Raw genomic sequence first — 25,295 nt, 5'->3', positions numbered from 1 at the left:
GATCAAAGCCAGAGGCTCGACAATCTCCTCCCTGGCTTCCCAGAGAATCCTAGGATAAATCCCATCAGGCCCACGGGACTTATCTATTTTCACACTTTCCAAAATTGCTAACGCCTCCTCCTTATGAACCTCAATCCCATCTAGTCTAGTAGCCTGTATCTCAGTATTCTCTTCAATAACATTGTGTTTTTCCAGTGTGAATACTGACAGAAAATATTTATTTAGTGCTTCCCCATCTCCTCTGAGTCCATGCACAGCTTCCCATTACTGTCCTTGATTGGCCCTAATCTTACTCGAGAGTGTGTGATGCTGGAAAAACACAGCAGGTCATGCAGTTTCCGAGAAGCAGGAGAATCGATGTGTCGGGCAGGTGCCCCCAGGAATGAGGATGGGAGCTTCGGGGATGGAGAGATAAATGGGAGGGGGAATGGGGCTGGGGAGAAGGTAGCTGAGAGTGCAATAGGTGGATGGTGGTGGGGTAAAGGTGCTAGGTCGGAGATGAGGGTGGAGCGGATAGGTGGGAAGGAAGATTGACAGATGGGACGGGTCGTGTGGACGGTGCTGAGCTGGAAAGTTGGAACTGGGGTAAGCAGAGTGGAGGGGAAGGAAAATGAGGAAACCGGTGAAGACAACATTGATGTCCTGGGGTTGAAGGGTTTCGAGGCAGAAGTTGAGGCGTTCTTCCTCCAGGCGTCGGCTAGTGAGGGAGTGGCAATGGAGGAGGCCCAGGACCTGCGTGTCCTTGGCAAAGTGGGAGGGGGAGTTGAAATGTTAGGCCACGGTCTGGTAGGGTTGATTGGTGTGGTGTCCCAGAGATGCTCCCTGAAGCACTCACCCACCCACAGCTTCCAACCTCACTGATGGGATCATAGTTCGGGAACCGCGCAACACCCAATTCTACCTCCGACCCAAGATCCATAAGCCTGACTACCCCGGCTGACCTATTGTCTCAGCCTGCTCCTGCCCCACCAAATTCAACTCCACCGACCTCGATACTGTCCTATCCCCCCGGCCCAGGAACTCCCCACATATGTTTGGGACACCACCCATGCCTTCCAACTCCTCCAAGACTTCCGTTTCCCCGGCCTCCTCCAACGCCTCATCTTCACCATGGTCATCCAATCCCTCTACACCTCCATTCGTCATGACCAGGGCCTCCAAGCCCTACGTTTCTCCCTCTCCAGACATCTCCACGAGTACATCTTTATGCGTTTGGCTGAACTGGTCCTCACTGCTGAAAATGTGTTGCTGGAAAAGCGCAGCAAGTCAGGCAGCATCCAAGGAACAGGAGAACTGGTCCTCACCCTCAATAATTTCTCCTTCCAATCCTCCCACCTCCTCCAGATGAAAGAGGTAGCCACAGGCACTTGCATGGGCCCCAGCTATGCCTGTCTCTTTGTCAACTAGGTAGAACAGTTTTTCTTCCTGAGTTACACCAGCATCACTCCCCACCTCTTCCTCCATTACATTGATGACTGCATCGGTGACTCCTCATGCTCCCACGAGGAGGTTGAACAGTTCATCAATTTCACCAAAAATTCCACCCCGACATTAAATTCACCTGGACCATCTCTATCACCTCTGTCCCCTTCCTGGATCTCTCCATCTCCATTAATGATGACTGACTCAACACTGACATTTTTTACAAACCCACTGACTCCCATAGCTACCTGGATTACACCGACTCCCACCCTACCTCCTGCAAAAATACTATCCTGTATTCCCAATTCCCCCACCTCTGCTGCATCTGCTCCCAGGAGGACCAGTTCCACCACAGAACACAGCAGATGGCCTCCTTCTTTAAAGACCCGTAATTTTCCTTCCCACATGATTGAAGATGCCCTCAAAAGCATCTCATCCACTTCCCGCACCTCCGCCCTTGAACCCCACCCCTCTAACTGCAACATGGACAGAACGCCTGGTCCTCACCTTCCAGGCTACCATCCTCCGCATAAATTGCATCATCCGCCAACATTTCTGCCACCTCCAAACAGACCCCACCATCAGAGATATTTCCCTCCCTACCCCATCCACTTTCTGCAAAGACCGTTCCTCCACGATACGTGGTCAGGTCCACGCCCCCTAACAACCCACCCTCCCCTCCTTTGCCACCACAGGAATTGCAAAACCTGTATCCACACCTCCTCCCTCACCTCCGTCCAAGGCTCCAAAGGAGACTTTCGCATCCATCAAAGTTTCACCTGCACTTCCACACGTCATTTACTGTATCCGTTGCTCCTGATGTGGTCTCCTCTACACTGGGGAGACTGGGCACCTTCTCACAGAGCGCTTCAGAGAACATCTACAGGACACTTGCATCAATCAATCCCACCGCCCTGTGGCCGAACATTTCAACTTCCCCTCCACTCTGCCAAGGACATGCAGGTCCTGGGCCTCCTCCATTGCCACTCCCTCACCACCCAACGCCTGGAGAAAGAACGCCTCATCTTCTGCCTCGGGACCCTTCAACTCCAGGGCATTAATGTGGATTTCACCAGTTTCCTCATTTCCCCTCCCCCTACCTTAAACCTGTTCCAACCTTCCAGCTCAGCACCGTCCCCATGACCTGTCCCACCTGTCAATCTTCCTTCCCACCTATCACCTTCACCCCCACTCCATCCACCTATTGCGCTCTCAGCTAAATTCTCCGCAGCCCCACCCTCCTCCCATTTATCTCTCCACCCCAGAGACTTCCAGCCTCATTCCTGATGAAGGGCTCCTGCCCAAAATGTCGATTCTCCTGCTCCTCGGATGCTGCAAGATCTGCTGTGCCATTCCAGCATCACACACTCTCGACTCTGATCTCCAGCCTTAGGGTTTTCCTTGATCCTATCTGCCAAAGACTTCTCATGTCCCCTCCTGGCTTTTCTTATCTCTCTCTTTAGGTCTTTTCTAGCTAACTTGTAACTCTCAAGCACCCTGAGTCTTCACGTCTCATCCTAACATAATCCTTCTTTTTTCTCTTGACAAGAGCTTCAACTTCTTTAGTAAAAATGGTGTTGAATTGTATTGTTTTACTATTTTTTAGAAATGAGAGCTGCAATGTTTAACTTTTAACTTTGTTTTCCTTACTTTTCTGCTTTGTAACTAAGACTTTGTAGCTACGTACCTTATTATCTAAGATGGTGTTGTAAATAGTGCTGGAAACTTTTCACTGTTCTCAGATGAGTACATGTGACAATAAACCTAATTCAATTCCAATTCAATAGAGCCTAATAGTGAGAAAACAGGCAAATACTTGCATAATGCTGAAAGACATTCCAGGCTGAATAAGAACAGCAGACTGGGAAAAAGCAAGATTTGCCGAAAAGCCACCAGAAATATTATGACCAAATAGCAGAAAGTAAACATTGAGAAGAACATCACACAAAATGTGTGTTGTTGTGTTACCATAGTCTTACCAGACTACTGGGGCTGCTCTATCATTACAGAGAGAAGCAACTGATGGTGATTTAACCTGAGGACCACCAGACCTCAGGCAAGGGAAGAGGTTGAGAAGGAGAGTCCTTCATGGTAACATTAGCCAGTGCTAGAATTGGCATCACACTGCTCTGTAAACCAACAATCCAGCCAACTGAGCTAAACCAACTCCCACACAAAAAGTAAAGGAAGAGAATCTAATGTGAGAAAACAGTGCTCTAACTATAAGAAGCTGAATCATTTTAAGTGCCTAGTTAAAAAGAAGTAGAACATGCACCTAAAGATGGCTGCTGGAGAGACATCTACCAAAGATTCTGACAAATCCCTCTACAAGATAAATCATCAGGTCTAAGTTGATAAATTGTTTTTGGAATGATGATTGCAGAAGGAGAGCATCAAGTGAATGTGATATGTTGGATATAGATGCTTCATGCAATATCATGAACTTCACAGACTTGCACTAAAGTGGCTCAAGGTGGTGATCCAAAATGAAGCCCTTGAAATTAAGTTTGAGTCTATATAATGGAATGATCCTCAAGCCAAGAGGACAAATGAAGCTGAGAGCCCAATGGAATGGGGGAAAGGAACATATGGAGTTCCAGATGGTAATCAAGAAGCAAGGTTCACTCATCTCAGCTGAAGCAAGCCAAATGTTTGGACTGGTAATCCTAAATGTGCTAGAGGAAATGTGCAGAATTTCACAGCCCATTAACCCACTAAGTGCTGAACAGATTCTAAAAGATTATAAAGATGTTTTACAAGGATGTATTCATGGTAAATATCATCTTGGAACTGATGAGAATAAGAAACCAATTCTGCATCTGCCAAGGGGAGTTCCAACCCAGGCCAGCCTGAAAGACAATACAGAAGAGCTGGAAAACTAGAGACAAATCAAGAAATTGAACACACTGGCAGACTGTATTTTAAAAAAAAATTTAACCTATTATTTCAATCAACCTGTTGAGAGATGTTATTACACACATCTGAAGTATGTGGCACTTGGGCTCCTGATCTAGGGATAGGGACACTACCAGTGCATCACAAAAAGGGCCCTCTGCAGATTGTATTAGCTGCAAGGTGAAAGTAAAAGAACTTGAGATGGATTAGATCTCAACAAAGTGTTGAAGAGATCTCACTACATGATGCTAAGGATGGCTACTGGCCTCAGTTTTCTTCCACATATGGATACTATTCAGGGATACAAATGATTGTACATGCCAATTTGCATTTCCATTGTTCATCAATATACACAACATGCAATAAGTCAGTGATCTTCCAGAGTTGGAAGCTGTTGTGGACCTTATAGTACATGCATGTACAGACACAGTGGAAGAAGCCATCACAGATCACAACCAGTATTTGGTATAACCATTACGGAGACCTCACCAGATGAACCTGAAACAATACCATCTAAAATGTCTGAAAATATCTGAAGTAAAGTATGTAGGTCACATACTGAGAGTGAAAAGACTTTGCCTGAATCCTAACAGGGTGTGAGCTGTAGTAGAGTTGCAATGACCTTCAGATGTGAAAGCAGTGCAATAATTTGTTGGATTCAGGAACAATTTAGTAAGTCCTTGTCTAACTTCAGAGTGCGGAACTTTACACAAGCTCACTATTAAGGACATGCAGTGGTATTGGGGCATAGAACAAAAAAGCAGCTTTCACTAGTAGCATCAAACAGCCAGTGGTGAAAACTCCTTTGCTGAATCATTATGATATTAGCAATGAAGTCTCCCTGCAGTGTAATGCCAGTGAGACTGTACTTACAGTCATCTTTCTGAGGCAAGGGAAACCACTTATATGTGCATCCAGGGCATTAATGCAAACTAAATGATACTACACCAGAGAAAGTGTTTTTTGGCAATTGTCTTTTCTTTTATTCATTTGTGGGGTGTGGACACTGCTGGCTGGCCAGCATTTTTTACTCATCCTTAGTTGCCTTTGAGAAGGTAGTGGTGAGGTGCCTTCCTGAACCATGGCAGTCCACCTGCCATGGGTGACCCACAATGATCACCCACAACAAGCTTTCTTAGATTCTTCATGTGAGTGCACTGGTTACAAAGGCCCAACAATGTCTCTTCTTCCTCAGGCAGCTGAGGAAATTTGGCATGATGGCGAATACCCATGCCAACTTTTATAGGTGTGACAACGAGAACATTCTGCCTGGATGTATCACAACCTGGCATGGCAACTGTACCATTCAAGATTGGAGACGGTTACAGAGAGGGGCAAACTCGGCCCAGAAAATCACAAAGGCCAACCTCCCATCTACAGAATCCATCTACCAGGCCCGCTGTCAAAGAAAGGCTGTCAGCATTCTCAAAGATCCATCCCACCCTGGCAATGTTTTTCTACAAACTCTACCATTGGGGAGAAAGTACAGAAGGTACGCACCAGCCGGTTTTGTAACAGTTTCTATGCAACAGTTGTTATAATACTGAATGTACTCACAAACTCTTAACATTCGCTTGTGTGGTGAAAGGGTTAAAATTGTGTCCCAATACATGTGTGAATCTAACCGAAAATGGAAGGTGTCGCTTAGTCCCGTGTGAATCTTATTATACACCTTCCCGTGTGAATCTTCTTAGAATTCCAAAGTATTTTATTCTTATATAATAAGCAAGGGGGTAACTAGAGAAAGGATTGGTCCACTAAAGGATAACGAAGGAAGGCTGTGAGTCGAACCTGAGAGAATGGGTGAGATTCTGAATGATTACTTTGCATCAGTGTTCACTGAGGAGAGGAACATGATGAATTTTGATTAGTCTGGAAGATGTGTTGGGTAGGCTAGAGGTTATTAAGGTGGACAAATCCCCAGGACCGGATGGTATCTATCCCAGGTTGCTGAGGGAGGCGAGAGAGGAAATAGCTGGGGCCCTGACAGATATCTTTGTGGCATCCTTAAACACAGGTAAGGTGCCGGAGGTCTGGAGGGTTGCTCATGTTGTCCCCCTGTACAAGAAGGGTAGTAGGGATATCCCGGATAACTACAGACCAATGAGCCTGACGTTGGTGGTGGGGAAGTTGCTGGAGTGGGTACTGAGGGATAGGATCTATTTATATTTTAGAAAGAAATGGGCTTATCAGTGATAGGCAACATGGTTTTGTGCGGGGGAAATCGTGCCTTACCAACTTTATTGAGTTCTTCGAGGAAATTACCAAGTTGATAGATGAAGGAAGGGCAGTTGATGTCATATACATGGCCTTTAGTAAGGCGTTTGATAAGGTTCCCCATTGTAGACTAATGGAGAAAGTGAAGTCACATGGTGTGCAGGGTGTTCTAGCTAGGTGGATAAAGAACTGGTTGAGCAATAGGAGGCAAAGAGTAGTAGTTGAAGGGAGTTTCTCGAAATGGAGAAAGGTGACCAGTGGTGTTTGTGGTGAAAGGGTTAAAATTGTGTCCCAATACATGTGTGAATCTAACCGAAAATGGAAGGTGTCGCTTGGTCCCGTGTGAATCTTGTTATACACCTTCCCGTGTGAATCTTCTTATCTGTATGTAACCAGAATGGAATGTGTTTTTTAGCCTTGCTCTGCTGTTCACATGAATGTTTATATCTGGAAAAGGGTATATCAGCTGGAGAAGTCTCCAGTTCGGTAGGGTCTGCTCCGGGGTTGCGTTTAACCGCCGAGCGTGGGTTGTTGGCAACCGCTCTACGAGAACTGACGGCTCCCAGTTCCGGTAACACGTAGAGTGAGTATAAACCAGACCCGTTGTAAGGATGAGACCTGGTTGTGGCGACGCTGCGGGGAATAAAACACTTATATTCTAGCAGACTCGCCTCTTGGCTGTTTGTTCTGTGTCAGACTACTTTCCTGCGAGCCTGGTCCTTGACCTTGAGAATTTTTTAAAACAGCTTGTACCTGTGTTTTTGTTTTTGCCACTGATTACCTATTACTTACTATCTGTGCTACTTAATATGTGATCTGCCTGTATTGCTTGCAAGACAAAGCTTTTCACTGTGCCTCAGTACACATGACAATAAATTCAATTCAATTCAATGCCTTCAGCACATGTCTGTGTGGTTTCCTCCCACAATCCAATGACATGCATGTTAGATGGATTGCTCTGCTATGTTGCTTTGTAGTGTCCAGGGAAGTGCAGGTTAAGTGGACTGGTCATGGTAAATGCAAGATTACGGGTATATGGTTGATCTGGATGGGAATCTTTTTGTGGAGGGTTAGTGCAGTCTCAAAGGGGCAAATGGCTGATTCAAGGATAATTGTCAAATCCAGCACAGAGTTACAAAGAAATTCACAGGGCCCTTGTGGTGCAGTGATAGTGTTTTTACTCCAGGTTAGAAGACCACAATTCAAGTATGACCTGCTTCAGAGGTGTGTAATTAATCTTTAAATGGGTTGGTGAGAAAAAATATCTATAAAGCAATCCTCATGTAGAGAAATACATTTACAAAAGGAATGGAAAATCGTCCAAACCAAACAGTAATGTCAAACTAATCAGCCAATAGGGAAAAGACTATTAAAACCAAAAGTAATATCAGGTATGAGTGACAAGATCAAGATGAAATGACAGAAAGTCACATTTCACTTTGACAAAACTATGAGCACTGGAGATTCAGAATGCAAACATTCAACGCTTTCAAAAAGGTCTGCCCTCATGGCAAATTGACAACTGCATTGAGTAGTTACCACTTTGATTGTGTGCCAGGTGAATCTTACTAAGTATGGGAGCCCTGGCTGACAGACATAAACAGGGGTTTCAGAGATTTCTGACTTCGGGGGACTGGCTCTGAGTTGGCTGCAGCCAGTGTACTGTGAATAAAGGGTTATTTCATGACAGGATGCCAGATTCTGGGCAGTTATTTCAGATTATATGCAGAGAATGTAAATAACCAGACGTGTTATCAAAACCTCAACTAGAAAGTACAAGTAAAAAAACATATAAAATAATCACCAGCAATAGCTTTGCAATAACAGTTACCACAACAACAGCACTTTCCACAGGAACAACCACCCCAGAGAAAGAACCCCACTCTTAGAACAAGTAAATATCAGATGAACAGCCCACAACAATGTGCAACATTAAATTACCTTCATGGTTTAAGTGCAATGCATGCAATACATATGCAGAGACTGATGAAAAGACTAGAGTTGACACACTTTTCATGATTTTTTTGTTACCATGCATAACTTTAGCTTAAATAACTTCTAACAGCATTTTTTTTTGCAAAAAGGTTAAATGTTCGGAGAAATGTAATTGTACCGAGAGTCTGCTAACTGGCTCGCTATTGTCATGTTTTCTCTACATTTGCAACAAGCGTCTTTTACACACAACTTGTAACATTCATAGTGACCTTTGTGGTCGCAGTCATAGCTTCCATCTACAATTGAAAGTTATATACCAACTTTATAAATTTAACACTTAAGTATCTTGCTCTACATTGCTATAGATAGAATTTTGCACCTCGCCTTGCCCTTTTCCTTCAATATTTTCTCCCTACTATATTGTTTGTTTTCAATCAAACTTCAAAACCACCAGCCAGCCCCCACACACTCAAATTGGAATTTGCAGCATTTGCCAGAGTCGCCCTCTCGTCGTTCAGTTTATTAAATGTTTTCTTCATTCTAAACCTACACATGTTTAATCGTGTTTCTGAGCTTTAATCTTCTTAAAACGGTTTCGATACTTCTCTCGCTATTGCGAGGTCAGATCCTGTTCTGAGCTCTGACTGAGGGAAGTTTCTTCCGCTGCGGCTGTAACTTGACACTGGCCTGGGGCTGTGCCCTGTGTTGGAGGAGAGGGAGAGCGCGGAAGTGTGTGAGCTGGGCGGAGTACAGGATCAAGCAGCAGCGCCATGTCAGGTCAGTGTTCACCGCCCAGTCACGCAGTAATGAGCACGGACAAGCTCGAAAGGCTGACACCAGACCTGGACTGACACCACGTACCGTCCCTGTATCCAGCTCACTCCGCTGCTGCAGCCAGGGCTTCACTGTCTATTTCCTTTTCATTGTAACTGGTGTTGGGGAGTGGGGAATAGACTTTGCTGTCGTGGCACCGCCTTGTTACTTCCTCATCATCCGAATGCTTCTCTTTTGTCGGATTTCTGTTTGTTTAAAACTTGTCTTTACAGGATTTGACCGGGCACCACTTGAAGCGTCAGCGGGCGCAGCCAGCTAACCTTGGTATTGTCAGAGGCGGTGTTCGTCCTGACATTACACGTTAGTCATTCATGTAGCCGCATGCCGTAAAAACTACGTGTCCAAAGCTTTTTGGAGTCAATGTTCACGTCATTTCCAGTAGCAATTGGATTTCAGTTTAACCAATTGTCCTGTGCTATGATTTTCTATAAATCAAAGGCTTCCATTTGTAATTTTCAGGACCCAAACTGTGAAGCTTTTTAGTCGATGAACTGATTGTCAGTGCAGTCAATGGTGTGATGTAGGAACAGAGCAGCACATGCACTCCATAAACTCCCACAAACAACAATGTAATAGTAACCAGATGATCAGCTGTTGTGTTGTTGATGGAAGGATAAATATTGGCCCTACGCCAGGCTGACTCCTGTTGTGTGTAAATTATCACAAGCTGCTGTTAATTTGGCTACTTATTAAAGAATCTCACATGATCAAATACTGAAACAATAATTTAAACTTTATTGCATGTAGCAAACAAAATAAGGCCCCTCATGTAAATAAGTTAAATCTCACAACCCATTTTAAGGTAGGATTTTGTCAAGATTCCAACCAACTGCGTCTATCTCTGGATATGTCCAGATTCAAGCCTTGTGAAGTGTGGTTTTCCAGAGTTCTGCTGAAGAATCCTGTTGGATTCTTATAGGATTTTCTGTCTTGTTAGGCTTGCAGTGAACAGTGGGTAAAAACAAGGACTGCAGATGCTGGAAACCAGAGTCTAGATTAGAGTGGTGCTGGAAAAGCACAGCAGGTCAGGCAACATCCGAGGAGCAAGAAAATTGACGTTTCGGGCAAAAGCCATTCATCAGGAATGTGCTTTTCCAGCACCACTCTAATCTAGACACTTGCAGTGAACAGTACAGGAATTAAGGGTTCTCGTGAGTAGGTGGGTAAGTGGAGCTGAGTCCACAAAAACATCAGCCATGATTTTATTGAATGGTGGAGTAGGCTTGATGGCCCAGATAGTCTACTCCTGCTCCTATTTCTTATAATCTTATGGTGTGACATTATTTATGACACTTCTGAAGTCATCAAGTCTGTTGCTTACTTTCTTATCAGGAGTGAAAGCCAACTACTCTCAACCTCGCTTCTCTCTTCCTTATTACATTTGGTGTTTGCTGTCTGTTCGAAACACAGACTGTCCTGCTATTAACTCCTTAAATTCTTCTGCAGAGCAATCGATTGTCCTTGTGACATTATGTAAACAGCTTTTAAAACAGTTTGTCTATGTAACTTGGAATTTTGCATGCATTTCTGGTCTCCTTCCTATCGGAAAGATGTTGTGAAACTTGAAAGGGTTCAGAAAAGATTTACAAGGATGTTGCCAGGGTTGGAGGATTTGAGCTATAGGGAGAGGCTGAACAGGCTGGGGTTGTTTTCCCTGGAGCGTCGGAGGCTGATGGGTGACTTTATAGAGGTTTACAAAATCATGAGGGGCATGGATAGGATAAATAGACATAGTCTTTTCCCTGGGGTCGGGGAGTCCAGAACTAGAGGGCATAGGTTTAGGGTGAGAGGGGAAAGATATAAAAGAGTCCTCTAGGGCAACTTTTTCACACAGAGGGTGGTACATGGAATGAGCTGCCAGAGGAAGTGGTGGAAGCTGGTACAATTGCAACATTTAAAAGGCATTTGGATGGGTATATGAATAGGAAGGGTTTGGAGGGATATGGGCCAGGTGCGGGCAGGTGGGACTCGATTGGGTTGGGATATCAGGTCGGCATGGACGTTTCCATGGTTCTGTTTCCATGCTGTACATCTCTATGACTAATAACTTCAACTCCTTTCCTCAGGAATGGTAAATTGGCATATTATTTGTAATTCCTTGTCAATTTATCTCAGGGAATAATTTAATCCAGAAAAAGTTATTGCTGATTCTTTCAATCCATGATCAACTATTAAAGTTTTGAAGTTTACAACGTTACCTTGTCAATCCACATTTGAAGACCAGACGTCCAAGTGTCTGACCAATTCTGATTACGCACACTCCAAATTTGTTCACATCAGGAAATGACAATCTTAATTAAATGCATTTACATGTATAAGCCACATATATAATGGCATTATTTAATAACATTTTATAACTTTCTGAAATACATTTTATAAATAGGCACAGTGGAAGCTGGGTTCGCTGGCACATTCTCTTATAAGAATGGCATTCTTTTAAACATACAGCTGCTCAGTAATTCATGTTTGCAAAGGTAACCTGGAAAGCATTACGGTCACAGAAAAACTGGTGAAAGGTACAATTATGTTTTCATGGTATCCAGTGTTTCCACAAACTGGGAGCAGACTCTCAGTCATTGATGTTGAAATGAAATTGGTTTGAACCCATTCAGGGAGAATTTGAGTTGTCTATTCAGTCCTTTGGAAATAGAATTATGTACTGGACAAGAAGAAGTCTGAATTGTGAACTACAGTTTAAATCGGCTATGAGAGAGACTCATAGCCTATTGCTCGGAATTTGTAGGAGCATATCATCTTGTCCCCATTTGTTATTCTTTTTATCTCTCTACTTAGCTGAAGGTAAAAATGTGCTTTTAATTGATGGAAATATGAATTGAAGGCCTCCAGACCATCAACAATTTCAGTAAATAACAGGACAGTTTATCTCTTTAACTAATCAGATTAAAGGCAAGTGCAAAGGCAAGAAAAATCAAAAACGGAAATGGGGGAATTGGAGTTAAATTAGATCTCATGAAATGTGAGATAATAAAAGGAAAACAAAATGTAAAAATGAAACATTTTAGAAACAATATTCTGCCTTCAGGAGAAATACTCTATTGTTTCAGCAGTACTGTTTTTGGGCCAGTGAGGTTATCTGACCCTGTGGAAGTAGAAATGTCACTATTTTAAAAGTCTTTGTTCATTGGTAGTCCAGTTTAATTCTTTATACCTGACAAATCCCTGAATTCCCTGACCATCACTGAAGATTCCCCTAAACTCCCATCTTTACAAGGCTAACAGTAGATCAGTGTTAAATGTCCATCCACATCAGGCACTTTGCAACAGCTGACGTACTACCTGCTGGTCACAAATTGTTGAGTTATTTAAACATTTATAACAGCATGTACACTTGCTGTTATTGTGAAGCAATTCTGAATGATTCATTTTTTAAAAACAATTATTTCCCTGTCTTTTCCTTCCCTGATAGAGATTTGAATCCTTGAAGGGGTACAGTTTAATGAAAACCAGGCCCCTCTGCTACATTCACCCAACATCAGAGCAGCCTGGCACTATGCAACTGAATTTTTTTGTCCCAGAAGTATTTAACATTCAACTTCAAAAGTTTTTTGTTGAACTTGGAAGTAAGAAACTTGACTTTTACTGCCCTCTGCTTTTTGCATGCAAGTAATGCACCCTCTACAAGGAAAATAAATGGAATGAAGATAGTGTGGATTAACTCTGGAGGTCAGCTTGAGTTGTCTGAATTTTCTGTTGTTTCATGTGATTGTTTGTTCAGGTTTTGGAAGGTTGAGGTTTGCAACAAGTACTGAACATAGGACCAGGAGTAAGCCATTTAGCACTTCAAACCTGTTCCCCCATTTAAAGAGATTATAGAACATAGAAAAGTACAGCACAGAACAGGCCCTTCGGCCTACACTGTTGTGCTGAGGATTATTCCTAATCTAAAATAAAATAACCTAAACTCTGCACCTCTCAACTCACTGCTGTCGAAGTGAATGTCCAGTAGTCGCTTAAATGTCCCTAGTGACTCTGCTTCCACCACCACCACTGCCAACAAATTCCATGCATTCACAACTCTCTGCGTAAAGAACCTACCTCTGACATCTCCTTTATACCTTCCTCCTAATATATTAAAGCTATGACCCCTCATGCCAGTCAATCCTGGCCTGGGGAAAAGTCTCTGGCTATTGATTCTATCTCTCATTACCTTGTATGCCTCAATCAGGTCACCTCTCTTCCTCCTCCTCTCCAGAGAGAAAAGTCTGAGCTTAGTCAACCTCTCTTCATAAGGCAAGCCCTCCAGTCCAGGCAGCATCCTGGTAAACCTTCTTTGCACCCTCTCCAAAGCCTCTGTATCTTTCCTATAGTAGGGCGACCAGAACTGGACACAATATTGCAAGTGTGGTCTCACCACGGTCTTGTAGAGCTGCACCAAAACCTCGCAGCACTTAAACTCAATCCCCCTGTTAATGAAAGCCAAAACCCCATATGCTTTCTTAACAAGCTTATCCACTTGGGTGGCAACTTTGAGGGATCTATGCACTTGAAGACCAAGATCCCTCTGTTCCTCCACACTGCCAAGAATCTTTTTTTTTTTTTTTTTAGATTAGATTAGATTACTTACAGTGTGGAAACAGGCCCTTCGGCCCAACAAGTCCACACCGACCCGCCGAAGCGCAACCCACCCATACCCCTACCTTTACCCCTTTAACCTAACACTACGGGCAATTTAGCATGGCCAATTCACCTGACCCGCACATCTTTGGACTGTGGGAGGAAACCGGAGCACCCGGAGGAAACCCACGCAGACACGGGGAGAATGTGCAAACTCCACACAGTCAGTCGCCTGAGTCGGGAATTGAACCCGGGTCTACAGGCGCTGTGAGGCAGCAGTGCTAACCACTGGGCCACCGTGCCGCCCACAATCCTGTCTCTAATCTTATATTCAGCAATCAAGTTCGACCTTCCAAAATGCATCACTTTGCATTTAACCAGGTTCTAGACTAGAGTGGTGCTGGAAAAGCACAGCAGTTCAGGCAACATCCGAGGAGCAGGGAAATCGAAGTTTCGGGTAAAAGCCCTTCATCAGGAATGGCCCTTCATCTAGGTTGAACTCCATCTGCCATTTCTCAGCCCAGCTCTGCATCCTGTCTATGTCGCATTGCAGCCTGCAATAACCCTCGATACTATCAACGGCACCTCTAACCTTTGCGTATCGGCAAATTTACTAATCCACCCCTCAACCTCCTCATCCAAGTCATTTATAAAAACTACAAAGAGCAGAGGCCAAAGAACAGAGCCCTGCGGGACATCACTCACCACTGACCTCCAGGCAGAATACTTTCCATCTACAACCACTCTCTGCCTTCTGTCAGCCAACTAATTCTGAATCTAGACAGCTAAATCTCCCTGTATCCCATATCTCCTGACTTTATGAATGAGCCTACCATGGGGAACCTTATCAAGTGCCTTGCTGAAATCCAGATACACCACATCCACTGCTCGACCTTTGTCAACCTGTCTCGTCACCTCCTCAAAGAACTCAGTAAGATTTGTGAGGTATGACCTGCCCCTCACAAAGCCATGCTGACTGCCTTTAATCACACTATGCTTCTCCAAATAATCATAAATCCTATCCCTCAGAATTCTTTCTAAAACCTTGCTGACCACAGATTATGGTTCATCTGTGGTCTAATTCTGTATATTTGCTTTTGGCCCATGTTCTTTACTACCTCTGCTTAATAAAAATAAATTACCTCCAATCTAAAACTAACAACTAGTCTAGCATCAGCAGCTATTTGTGAACAGCAGAGTTCCAAACATCCACCACCCTTTTTGTGTAGAAGTGCTTCAGACTGTGCTTCATAGTTCTAGAATCTCCTAACAATGGAAATCTGTATACTCTCATAACTTGACCTCTGAAGCCCTGGTAACATTCTTCTAAACTTACATTGTATTCCCTCCAAAACCAATATATCCTTTTGTGAATTGCCCAGATCAGCTCTCATTACTCCAAGTGCTCAACTAGCCTGCATTTGCAAAACTCACCATCTAATGTTCAACATTACATTCCAGGATTGGACAACATTTGCTAAATAATCTTGTGTGCAAATAAAAGGTTGTCTTTTCAGCTCACAATGTAGCACACTTTGTAATGTACTAGAAGCTACATGTGTTCATACATAGGACTCTGTTCTTTACAGATGAAAAGACATGTGCAGACACAACATTTCTACGCCGAATAAGTGATAGGTCAAAAATGAATCAGACAATAGCTATCAGAGTCAACCATTCTGGGTGAAACTCTTTGAAAAAAAGCTTGACAGTTGCCTAACAGTCATTAGTCAGTGGTGCATTCTCTGTCGTAATTCCTGCCAATCAGAGTCCATTTGCCAACTGAACATCACTATTATACGGTATAAATGTTGTTTTCCCTTTACTTGGGAATTTCCTGTGATTTGTCCTGATGAAAAGCTTCAACAGAATGTTCACTTTTTTCAGCAATATTCAAAATTTACTCATGTTTTACTGTGTTTTGTTTGAAAAATGCTACACTTTTCAAAATAACTTGCATTAAAATTTGAGACGCTCTTCGTCTTTAGTGCAAATCTCCTGCTCCTGACGTTTCCAATAAGAACAATGCAGTAAGTGGGATAAACTGGCAAAAAAAAAGATGGGGACTGGAGAAAAGAGAGGAGGAAAAGATATGGATAATGAATTTGTGGAAGGAGCAGGTTGTTATGGAGATGATTCCCCCAATTTCATGTTATGATACTTTGCAGTGTCAAAAACTGAACTGCTACATCCATGAAATTTCCTGCATTATTTTCCCCAATCAGGACTGTAATTTGATCTCCAGTGAGGTCTCATCCTGTTCTCTGACAGAGATCTTGGGAATTATGGTATGGTGAGTGGGCTAACATGTGACCCATATTGGCCTCTCTTACAAAAGCAGCTGGATTAAAATTCACTTTGTTGGTTTATTTCTAAAATAATTCTGTGGATGCTGTAAGACTGGGGAAATATCAATAACACGCAAATGACTGGAAGTTATTTTGGAACATTGGGTTATTTTAAATGCACACTATATTTAACATCCATTCAACAAGAATCTGTTTTACAATTAAAGCTGTGGCCAGCACCAACAATGCAAAAATGGACTTACAGCAGCTAAACAGTAAGATGCATGAACAAATGAAACTGAAACATTTAATTTCATTGTAACAATGCTTGTAATGTGATGTCGCCTAATTTATATTAGAGTACCTTTTATCATTAGAATTTTGAATTTTGAGTACTGTAGCGATCAACCTCAAACAAAATCTTGTGTCTAAATTTAAAAGATTAAAATCAATCACTAGAAATTTTGTAAATGTTCACATGAGGGAAGCTGATGGCCTAGTGGTATTAATGTTAGATTATTGGTCTAGAGACTCGGGGAATGTTCTGGGGAGCTGGGTCCTAATCCTGCCATGGCAGATAGAGTTGTATAAGATTATAAGGGGCATGGACAGCATGAATAGAAAGCAGATGTTCTCCTCAGTTGAAGGGCCAGTAACAAGGGGACAAAATTTTAAAGTGGAAGGCAGGTGATTTAGAGGGGGTTTGCGGAAAGACCTTTTCACCCAGAAGGTGGTAGGGATCTAGAGTGCACTGCCTGGGAAGGTAGGGAACTTTGCAACCTTTAAAAGTTACGAGATGAGTACTTGAAGTATCATAATATTCAAGACTGTGAGCCTATTGTGGGATAGTGGGACTAATGTAGGCTATGGTATATTTTTGGCAGTACAGACTTGATGGACTGAAGGGCCTTTTCTGTAGTCTATCATTCTAGGTGTTGGACTGTGAATGTCGCCAAGTCATTTCACTTTGAGGGTATTAAAACTAAGTCCAGTCCAACCTTTCCCTAATGTTCTTGTATGTATTTCCAGCAGAAATCACTGGATTACAATCAGGATTCAGAATACTGAACTATTCTCTCAACCCAGAATGTTGACTCCAGTGACACTAACACTGTTGTCATCTTCTTTGGAATGAATTACTTCTGTACAGGTCAGATTTAACCTATTTTGGCTATTCACTGCCTTAAACATATGCTTCATGATCAATATGTGACCTGTGATTTCATTACTCAGATCCACTCATTTTCTCAGCCTCTTGGACTTCTGCACAAAGTTGAAGCATGTATTTCTGCTCACATTATGAGGCCATTAGAAATTGGTGAGATCTTGCTTGGAAGCTCCGGACCTTTAGTCTATAATTCAAAACCATTACATTTGAAAAGGGCAGAAAGTCTTTAATATTCTTGTCCCAGGACTTTCAAACAATGTAATTTTGTATAGTGGCTGTTGTCAGGTGGTAAATTAAAATGGGAGATGTTTAAAAATGAATGCTTTTTTGAAGAGTAGTGCTCAAAATACTGGGAACATTTTCACAAGTGAAATTCATAATGTGACTTGGATTATAAATGGCTGGTGCAGCTTGGCAAGCAGTCAGAGTTTATTTATATCACTGCAGTGCAAGGCAATAATCAGATCATAACTAGTTGTTAACAGTGCAAACCATTTATTGAAAATCTGGAGGTTTTGAATTCATTTGAAATCCTCATTTTAAATGGTAATGCAAAGTTTAACTGCACAAAGCAGTGTTCTCAATACAATTTAAGTGGCATCTTTGCAGTTAACTTTTATGATAAGCGCAGTTGGTGTCAGAGTGGGAACAGTTAGTAGCCTTTATCAGGTTTGGAGGGAGAATGCCCACAAAGAATTGCAGATTTCAGACTACTGAGTTGCTGATACTGAATTTATTGGTCATATGATTATCCTAAAATCCTAGATATCCTACTATAAACTCGACAGGCCATTTGGCCCAACAGGTCCACACCATGCATACCACCCAGACTCACGCTCCTCCAAAAATCACCCTGCATTTCCCATGGCTATTCCATCTTCTTGGACACTATGGGCATTTTAGCATGGCCTATCCACCGAATCTGCACATCATTGGACTGTGAGAGGAAGAACACACAGACACTGACAGAATGAGTAAACTCCACACAGTAAGTCACCCAAGGCTGGAATTGAAATGGGTCCCTGACGCTATGAGGCAGTCATGCTAACCACTGAGCCACCTAGCTGCTGTAGATTAGATTTGTTATTCAATCTATCTAGGAGCACAGATTCACAAATCATTAAAGGTAGCAAGCATGTTAATATGGCCATATACCTAAACAATGCCAAATAAAAAATTTGGCTTCATTTCCAATCTCTGTAGCACTTATTATTTTTATGTAGCAGTGGAATTAATTTTAATTTAATAGGAGCTTCTTTTCTCCTACAAGCTGCAAAGTTAATCCAAGTTGTTTCTTAATCACAATCACTTGGAAAGGGGTTGGGGCAGATGGTGAGAGGCTTATAGTGGATAAACTGCAAGACAACTAAAAATCATTCCATGTCTTCCTAACAGATATCTAGAAGGAAGACAGTAGCAACAACATGCTAAATACGACTCTGATTTGTAAAAGGATATCATACAAGTGCATGCTCGTGTTATGGTATTTTACAGACTACTGCAAGCGATTGGAAAAGGACACACAGTTTCTAACGAATGAAGGAACACTCAGTGAAAAACTGGTGGACAGAATAGTTCTTCATCTGTATAGAATCTATCCCCAAATTCTGAATAATACAGAAGCTGAAATGGTAAGAAAATGTATATGTTACTGTACTATGTGCTATAACATCCAAGTTTATAGCCCTGTAATTCATTTTGTTATCTTATTGGTAGAAGTATGTTTCAGTTCAGTAATTGTTTAAAGGAGAAAGTGAGGACTGCAGATGCTGGAGATCAGAGTCGAAACGTGCAGCGCTGGAAAAGCACAGCAGGTCAGGCAGCATCCAGGGAGCAGGAGAATTGATGTTTCTGTTATAAGCCCTTCATCACAAAGGCCCATTCCTGATGAAGGGCTTATGCCTGAAACATTGATTCTCCTGCTCCTCGGATGCTGCCTGACCTGCTGTGATTTTCCAGTGCCGCACTCTTCAACAGTAATTGTTTAAAGTTAATTAGCATTTCAGTGGTTCAGTCTGCCATTGTGCTAACCAATTGCAGAGTTTTGCAGGAAAACTAATATGTACAATCCACAGTGACTCTTATATTGTCAGGGATGGCAACGCATGGAGATAAAAGTGGAAGATAAATTAACAGCACACTTTATCTCACCAATTTCTGGCTACTAGTTGAGAGGAAGAGGCTTGGGAATAGTACATGGTGTGAGGAAATGGAGAGGGAGTAATATATTACAGTGGGAGGCTATTTGGTTTGTGTTCGCAATTCATCTAACACAAAATTGGAATGATCTAATTAAATTTATTATGCTGCCCTTTTGCAATACCCGTTTATGTATGTGAGTTCTCAAATGTATATCTAATTCTGTTTAACTGTGTCATTTTCCTTCTATACCAAAATGTCCTGTGCTTGAATAACTCTGTGCAAAGAACTCTTCCAATTTCTCCCTTTGTTTTCACGATAATGCTGAGCCAATGCTCCCCATCTTGAACTGAATAAACATTCATTGAGAAAGGTTGAAATACACAAAATACTGGAAACACTCAGTAAGTGAGTTGCTATCTGTGGACAGAACAAATTGTTTTAGTGTTTTGAATCCAGGTTTTTAAGTGTAAAACATTCACCTGTTCTCTCTACAAATATTGTTTGATCTGCTAAATGTTTCCATTTTGTCTGAGTTTGCAGTCATTTGCTTTTTAATTTACTGTTGCTCTGTGTGTAGAGCTTCTTTAAATACTGTATATGAAAAGGAATAAAGAGACTAAAGCTAACATAGGTCCCCTAGAAAATAATAATGGGGAACTAAGAAATGGTATAGGAGGATGATAAATATTTTGCATCAGTCTTTATAGTAGAAGACATTACTAGCTTTCCAAAAATTCTAAATAACCAAGGGGAAAAATGAGGAGAAGAAGAATATAATAACTATCACTACAGAAAAAAATACTAGGGAAACTAATGAGGTTAAAGACTGACTTGTCCCCTGAAACTGATGGGATGCATCTTAGGATATTTTTTAAAAATAGCTGTAGAGATAATGGATGCACTGGTAGTAATCTTCCAAGAATCCTTAGATCCAAAGAATTGGAAAACTGCAAAGGTAACACCCTTAATCGAATAGGGAAGGTCACAGAAACAGGTAAGTTAGCTAAACATCTGTAATTGGGAAAATGTCAGGGTCTGTTATGGGAGATGTAGAGCATTTAGAAGTACACGATATGGTCAAACAGAGTCAGCATGATTTCATGAAGTGGATATTATGCCTAACAAAATTTATTAGTGTTCTTTGAGGAAATAACAAACAGGATAGATAAAGGGAAAGCAATGGATATAATATATTTGGATTTTAAGAACATATTTGATTAGCTGCCACATATTAGCTAGTTACAAAGGCAACAGCCCAAGTCAGAGACGTAGAATAAGGCGGACTTTTTAGAATGGCAAGCTGTAATTTTAGTGGAGAGCCAGAAATATCACTGCTGGAACCACAATTATTTACAATATATTTTAATGAATTGGAATGGGAAAGTCAACGTACAATAGCTAAGTTTGGGGGTGACGTAAAAATATGTATGAAGGCAGTGCTGAGAATGACACAAATGCGGAAGGATATAGACAGGTTAAGCCCATGGGCAAAAACCTAGCAGATGGAATATAATATTGGAAAATGTGAGTTTGTGCATTTTGGCAGGAAAAGTAGGTGGCTGAATAATATTTAAAGAGACAAAGAATACAGAAAGCTACACCACAGAGGTATTTGGGAGTACTCATGCATTAATCACAAAAAGCCAGCATAGCATCCAAATTCAGCAGATGGGAAGGAATCTTTATTTCAAAAGGAATGGAATATGAAATTAGGGAAGTTTTACTAAAATTATACAAGACACCAGTCAGATCACAGCTGGACTACTGTGAAAAGTTTTGGGCTCCTTACCTATGAAAAGGTATACTGGCATTGGAGGCAGTCCAAATAAGGTTCACCAATGCTGTACATCTCTATGACTCTATGACTCTATATGGAGGGACCCTCTCATGAGGACAGGTGAGTAGTTTGACCCATATTCATTAGAGTTTGAAAGAGGTGGTCTTACTGAAACATACACAATTCTTAGGAGATGTGACGGGTGGATGTAGTAAGATTGTGTTTCTGGTTCTATGAGGGAAACAATCTCATGTAAGAGGTCACTCGTTTAAATCAGAAACTAGGAGGAATTTCTTCTCTCAAAAGCTAGTGAATTTGTGAAATTCCTCACTACAGAGGGCTGTCAAAGCTGGGTCATTTAGTATATTCAAGGCTGTGATAGACAAATTTTTAATCAGTAAGGGAATCGAGGGTTACAGGGAAAAGGCAGGAAAGTAGAATTGAGGATTATCAGATGAGCCATGATCTCAATGAATGGCAGAGCTGACTCAATGGGCTGAATGGCCTGTTGCTGCTCCTAATGATCTTTATAGATTAAATGATTTTGTTTGCATCCAACTTTGTGAATTTTCATTTTGCAGACACTAAGTCTGAATGACGATCATGTCTTAATTTCAGTAGCCATTCTCAGACCTGAATCAGTCCCCATCTGAACAAAGAACATAATCAAAGTTCACCTGTCCTCCGGCCATTCCATAGATTGTCCATTCCATGCTGATTTTTAAAAGTAAAATATTTGTCTTTTTCATAAATTCACGTGCAAAAATCATGGGCATAATAGTGTAAGAAACAGCTTTTCAGTAATCTTAAATCAGGGTGTCTGCCAAAGTCTATATTGAGTGATGACAACTTCTTAGAGTTCTGTTCAGTGTTAAGCATGACAGAGGTACCTCTGTTTTCTTACAGATGATAATGGTGCATTTCAGTTCACAGCAGAAGTCTGAGTCATTGTGGCAGCCATCACTTTTAGATGTATGTTGTAGTCTGGGGTTTATGCACAGAGAGAGGGCTGGTGCGGCTTACTGCCTGTTATTGATTGCAGATTGATACTACCTGTTTAGCTAAGTTAGAAATATGCATTCCCTAAACAATCACTTCTGGGTTCGGACTCAAATTATGAGGTTTCATGAGCAAATTACTTAACAATGTAGCAGTTATTTTGCATACAGCAATGTCTCACAAACAGCTTTTGTGTCGCCATAGTCTTACCAGATCATAGGACTGTTCTCTCATTAGAGAGAGATGACTGGTGGCGACTTAACATGAGGACCACCATACTTAAGGTGAGAAGAGAGGTTGACAAAGAGCTTCCTTCATAGTAACCTCAGCCGGTGACAAGAATTGATGCCACACTGTTGACATCACACTGCTTCGCAAACCAACTGTCACAAACACCAATATAGTAAACACCAAATATCATTTCTTAGGTATTGGTAAGAGGTTGGTATTGGCCAGGACACCAGAAAGAACTCCCCTGTTTTTCTTTGCATAGCACTATAGGAGGTAAGATAGTATATTTGTTTAATGCTGTGTTAAAATGTCTAATCACTGCTAATGCAGCAGTTTATTGGCATTTTACGAGAGTATCAGCCAAGCTATATGCTCAAGTCCTTGGGGTAGGATTTGAACCTCTGACTTAATGTGAGAATGCTATTCAGTAAGCCAAGGCTAATGCTGTCAGAATAAATGAGCTGATGTGAACAAAGGTAGTTTATTCCTTATCCTGATGGCAATAATCATGCTAAAGCTTGCATTTTCTTTCAACAGTTCAGAAATGTAAATACTCCAGTGTGCGTAAGAATATCGGAGCTCCTCCTTCATCTGCAGAAGAAGAGCAACAGAGCATGTAAGGAATTTTATAATGCTTTGGAGACAAATGATGCACAGATCTACAAACAATTGCCAAGCAAATACCTGGCCAGTAAGTTTGCAATTTCATGCAAGTACTGTATTAAGTAGAGTGTTTTACTTATCTTACTGGATTTGTTACTATCTTCGTACAAATGTTACTTTTAAAATTAGGTTCAAAATTCATATCATTATCGAAAAGAATGACACAGCTATATTTTATTAATTAAAACCTTCACTGAAACAAATGACTAAAAGCATTACTGACAAAAGACTATTTCATTTTAGTAATGATTTGGAGATGCCAGTATTGGACTGAGGTGTACAAAGTTAAAACTCTCACAATATCAGGTTATAGTCCAACAGGTTTAATTGGAAGCACTAGTTTTTGGAGCGCTGCTCCTTTATCAGGTGATTATGGGGTACACAATTGTAAGACATAAAATTAATAGCAAAAGTTTACAGTGCAATGTAACTGAAATTATACATTGAAAAATACCTTGATTGTTTGTTAAGTCTCTCATCTGTTAGAATCTCCATGATAGTTTCATTTCTTTCATATGTAAATCACAATTTTTTTTTAAAAATTGCATTCTCAGGTTAACTTTAACAATTGGTATCAGCCCAGATAATGTGTTGAAGGTGGTCGCCCCTGTGTTCTGTTGTCTGTGCCATAATGTTTAGACTTATTTTAATAAAAAAAAGAGTTAACAGATCCATGCAGTTTTTGAGCAAAGTACAATGTAACTCTGCAAGTACAAATTCACCCCACAAATGTAGATGTGTGTGTGTGTTTTTGTAGGAGTGCCTGTGTGTGTGTGCAATGGTGATCACCTATAATGTGACATGAGCCCAAGGTCCCGGTTGAGGCCCTCCCTATGGGTACCGAACTTAGCTATCAGCCTCTGCTCAGCCACTTTTCACTGCTGCCTGTCCCGAAGTCCGCCTTGGAGGAAGGTAACCCAAAGGTCCAAGGTCAAATGTACAAAGGTAAAAATCACACAACACCAGGTTATAGTCCAACAGATTTAATTGGAAGCAGTATCTTTCAGATTTGGACCTTCGACCTCAGACCTTCGGGTGATCATCCTCCAAGGTGGACTTCAGGACAGGCAGCAGGGAAAAGTGGCTGAGCAGAGGCTGATAGCTAAGTTCGGTACCCATAGGGAGGGCCTCAACCGGGACCTTGGGCTCATGTCACACTACAGATGACCACCATTGCACTGTATATACACATACACACCCCTATATATACACAGGCATACACACACACCTACAGACAAACACACTCCCACACTCTCACATGTATCCTCTCACAGACCTTGACTCCTTTACACTCACATATACACTGTCTCTCACACACACATTTAAGGGGTGAATTTGTACTTATGCAGTTACATTGTACTTTGCTTAAAAACTACATGAATCCATGAAAGACTCTGTTAACTCATTTTTTAGATTAGAACCAGTCTAAACATTATGGCACAGACAACAGCACCAGGGGGCAAACACCTTCAACACATTATGTGGATTGACACCAATTGTTAAAGTTAACCTGTGAATGTAACTTTTAAAAAAAATTTGTGATTTACATATGAAAGAAGTGAAACTAACATGGTCATTCTAACAGATGGGAAACTTAAACAATAAAGGTATTTTTTCAATGTATAATTTCAGTTACATCACACTGTAAACTTTTGCTATAAATTCTGTGTCTTACAATTGTGTCCTCCACTATCACCTGATGAAGGAGCGGTGCTCCAAAAGCTAGTACTTCCAATTAAACCTGTTGGACTATAACCTGGTGTTGTGTGGTTTTTAACATCATTTTAGTAAGCATCTTATACTTTATACTTAACACACAGCTTAATCTCCACAATAGAACATAGGACAATGCAGCACAGAACAGGCCCTTCAGCCCACGATGTTGTGCCGAACATTTGTCCTAGCTTAAGCACCCATCCATGTACCTATCCAATTGCCGCTTAAAGGTCACCAAAGATTCTGACTCTACCACTCCCACAGGCAGCGCATTCCATGCCCCCACCACTCTCTGGGTAAAGAACCCACCCCTGACACCTCCCCTATACCTTCTACCCTTCACCTTAAATTTATGTCCCCTGGTAACACTCTGTTGTACCCGGGGAAAAAGTTTCTGACTGTCTACTCTATCTAGTCCTCTGATCATCTTATA

General features: G+C 41.6%; 1 protein-coding gene across 10 annotated transcripts in view; it reads left to right on the top strand.

Annotated features, from left to right (window-relative positions):
• card19 (caspase recruitment domain family, member 19) overlaps nucleotides 1-25,295 on the top strand; it is a 70,202-nt gene that overhangs the window by 11,507 nt on the left and 33,400 nt on the right. For 5 of the 10 annotated variants that reach the window (XM_043708028.1, XM_043708029.1, XM_043708031.1 and 2 more), the window contains exons 3-4: nucleotides 18,829-18,965; nucleotides 23,021-23,174. In XM_043708028.1, the coding sequence (XP_043563963.1) occupies nucleotides 18,829-18,965; nucleotides 23,021-23,174 (291 nt within the window). Of the gene's footprint in view, nucleotides 1-7,948; nucleotides 9,247-17,195; nucleotides 17,317-18,828; nucleotides 18,966-23,020; nucleotides 23,175-25,295 lie in introns of those variants that run through there. The other 5 variants (XM_043708033.1, XM_043708036.1, XM_043708034.1 and 2 more) reach the window with 5 other exon arrangements.

This window comes from Chiloscyllium plagiosum, chromosome 18 (genome assembly GCF_004010195.1).
Source record: "Chiloscyllium plagiosum isolate BGI_BamShark_2017 chromosome 18, ASM401019v2, whole genome shotgun sequence".
Lineage (NCBI taxonomy): Eukaryota > Metazoa > Chordata > Chondrichthyes > Orectolobiformes > Hemiscylliidae > Chiloscyllium > Chiloscyllium plagiosum.
This window is presented reverse-complemented; position numbering and strand designations above follow the sequence as displayed.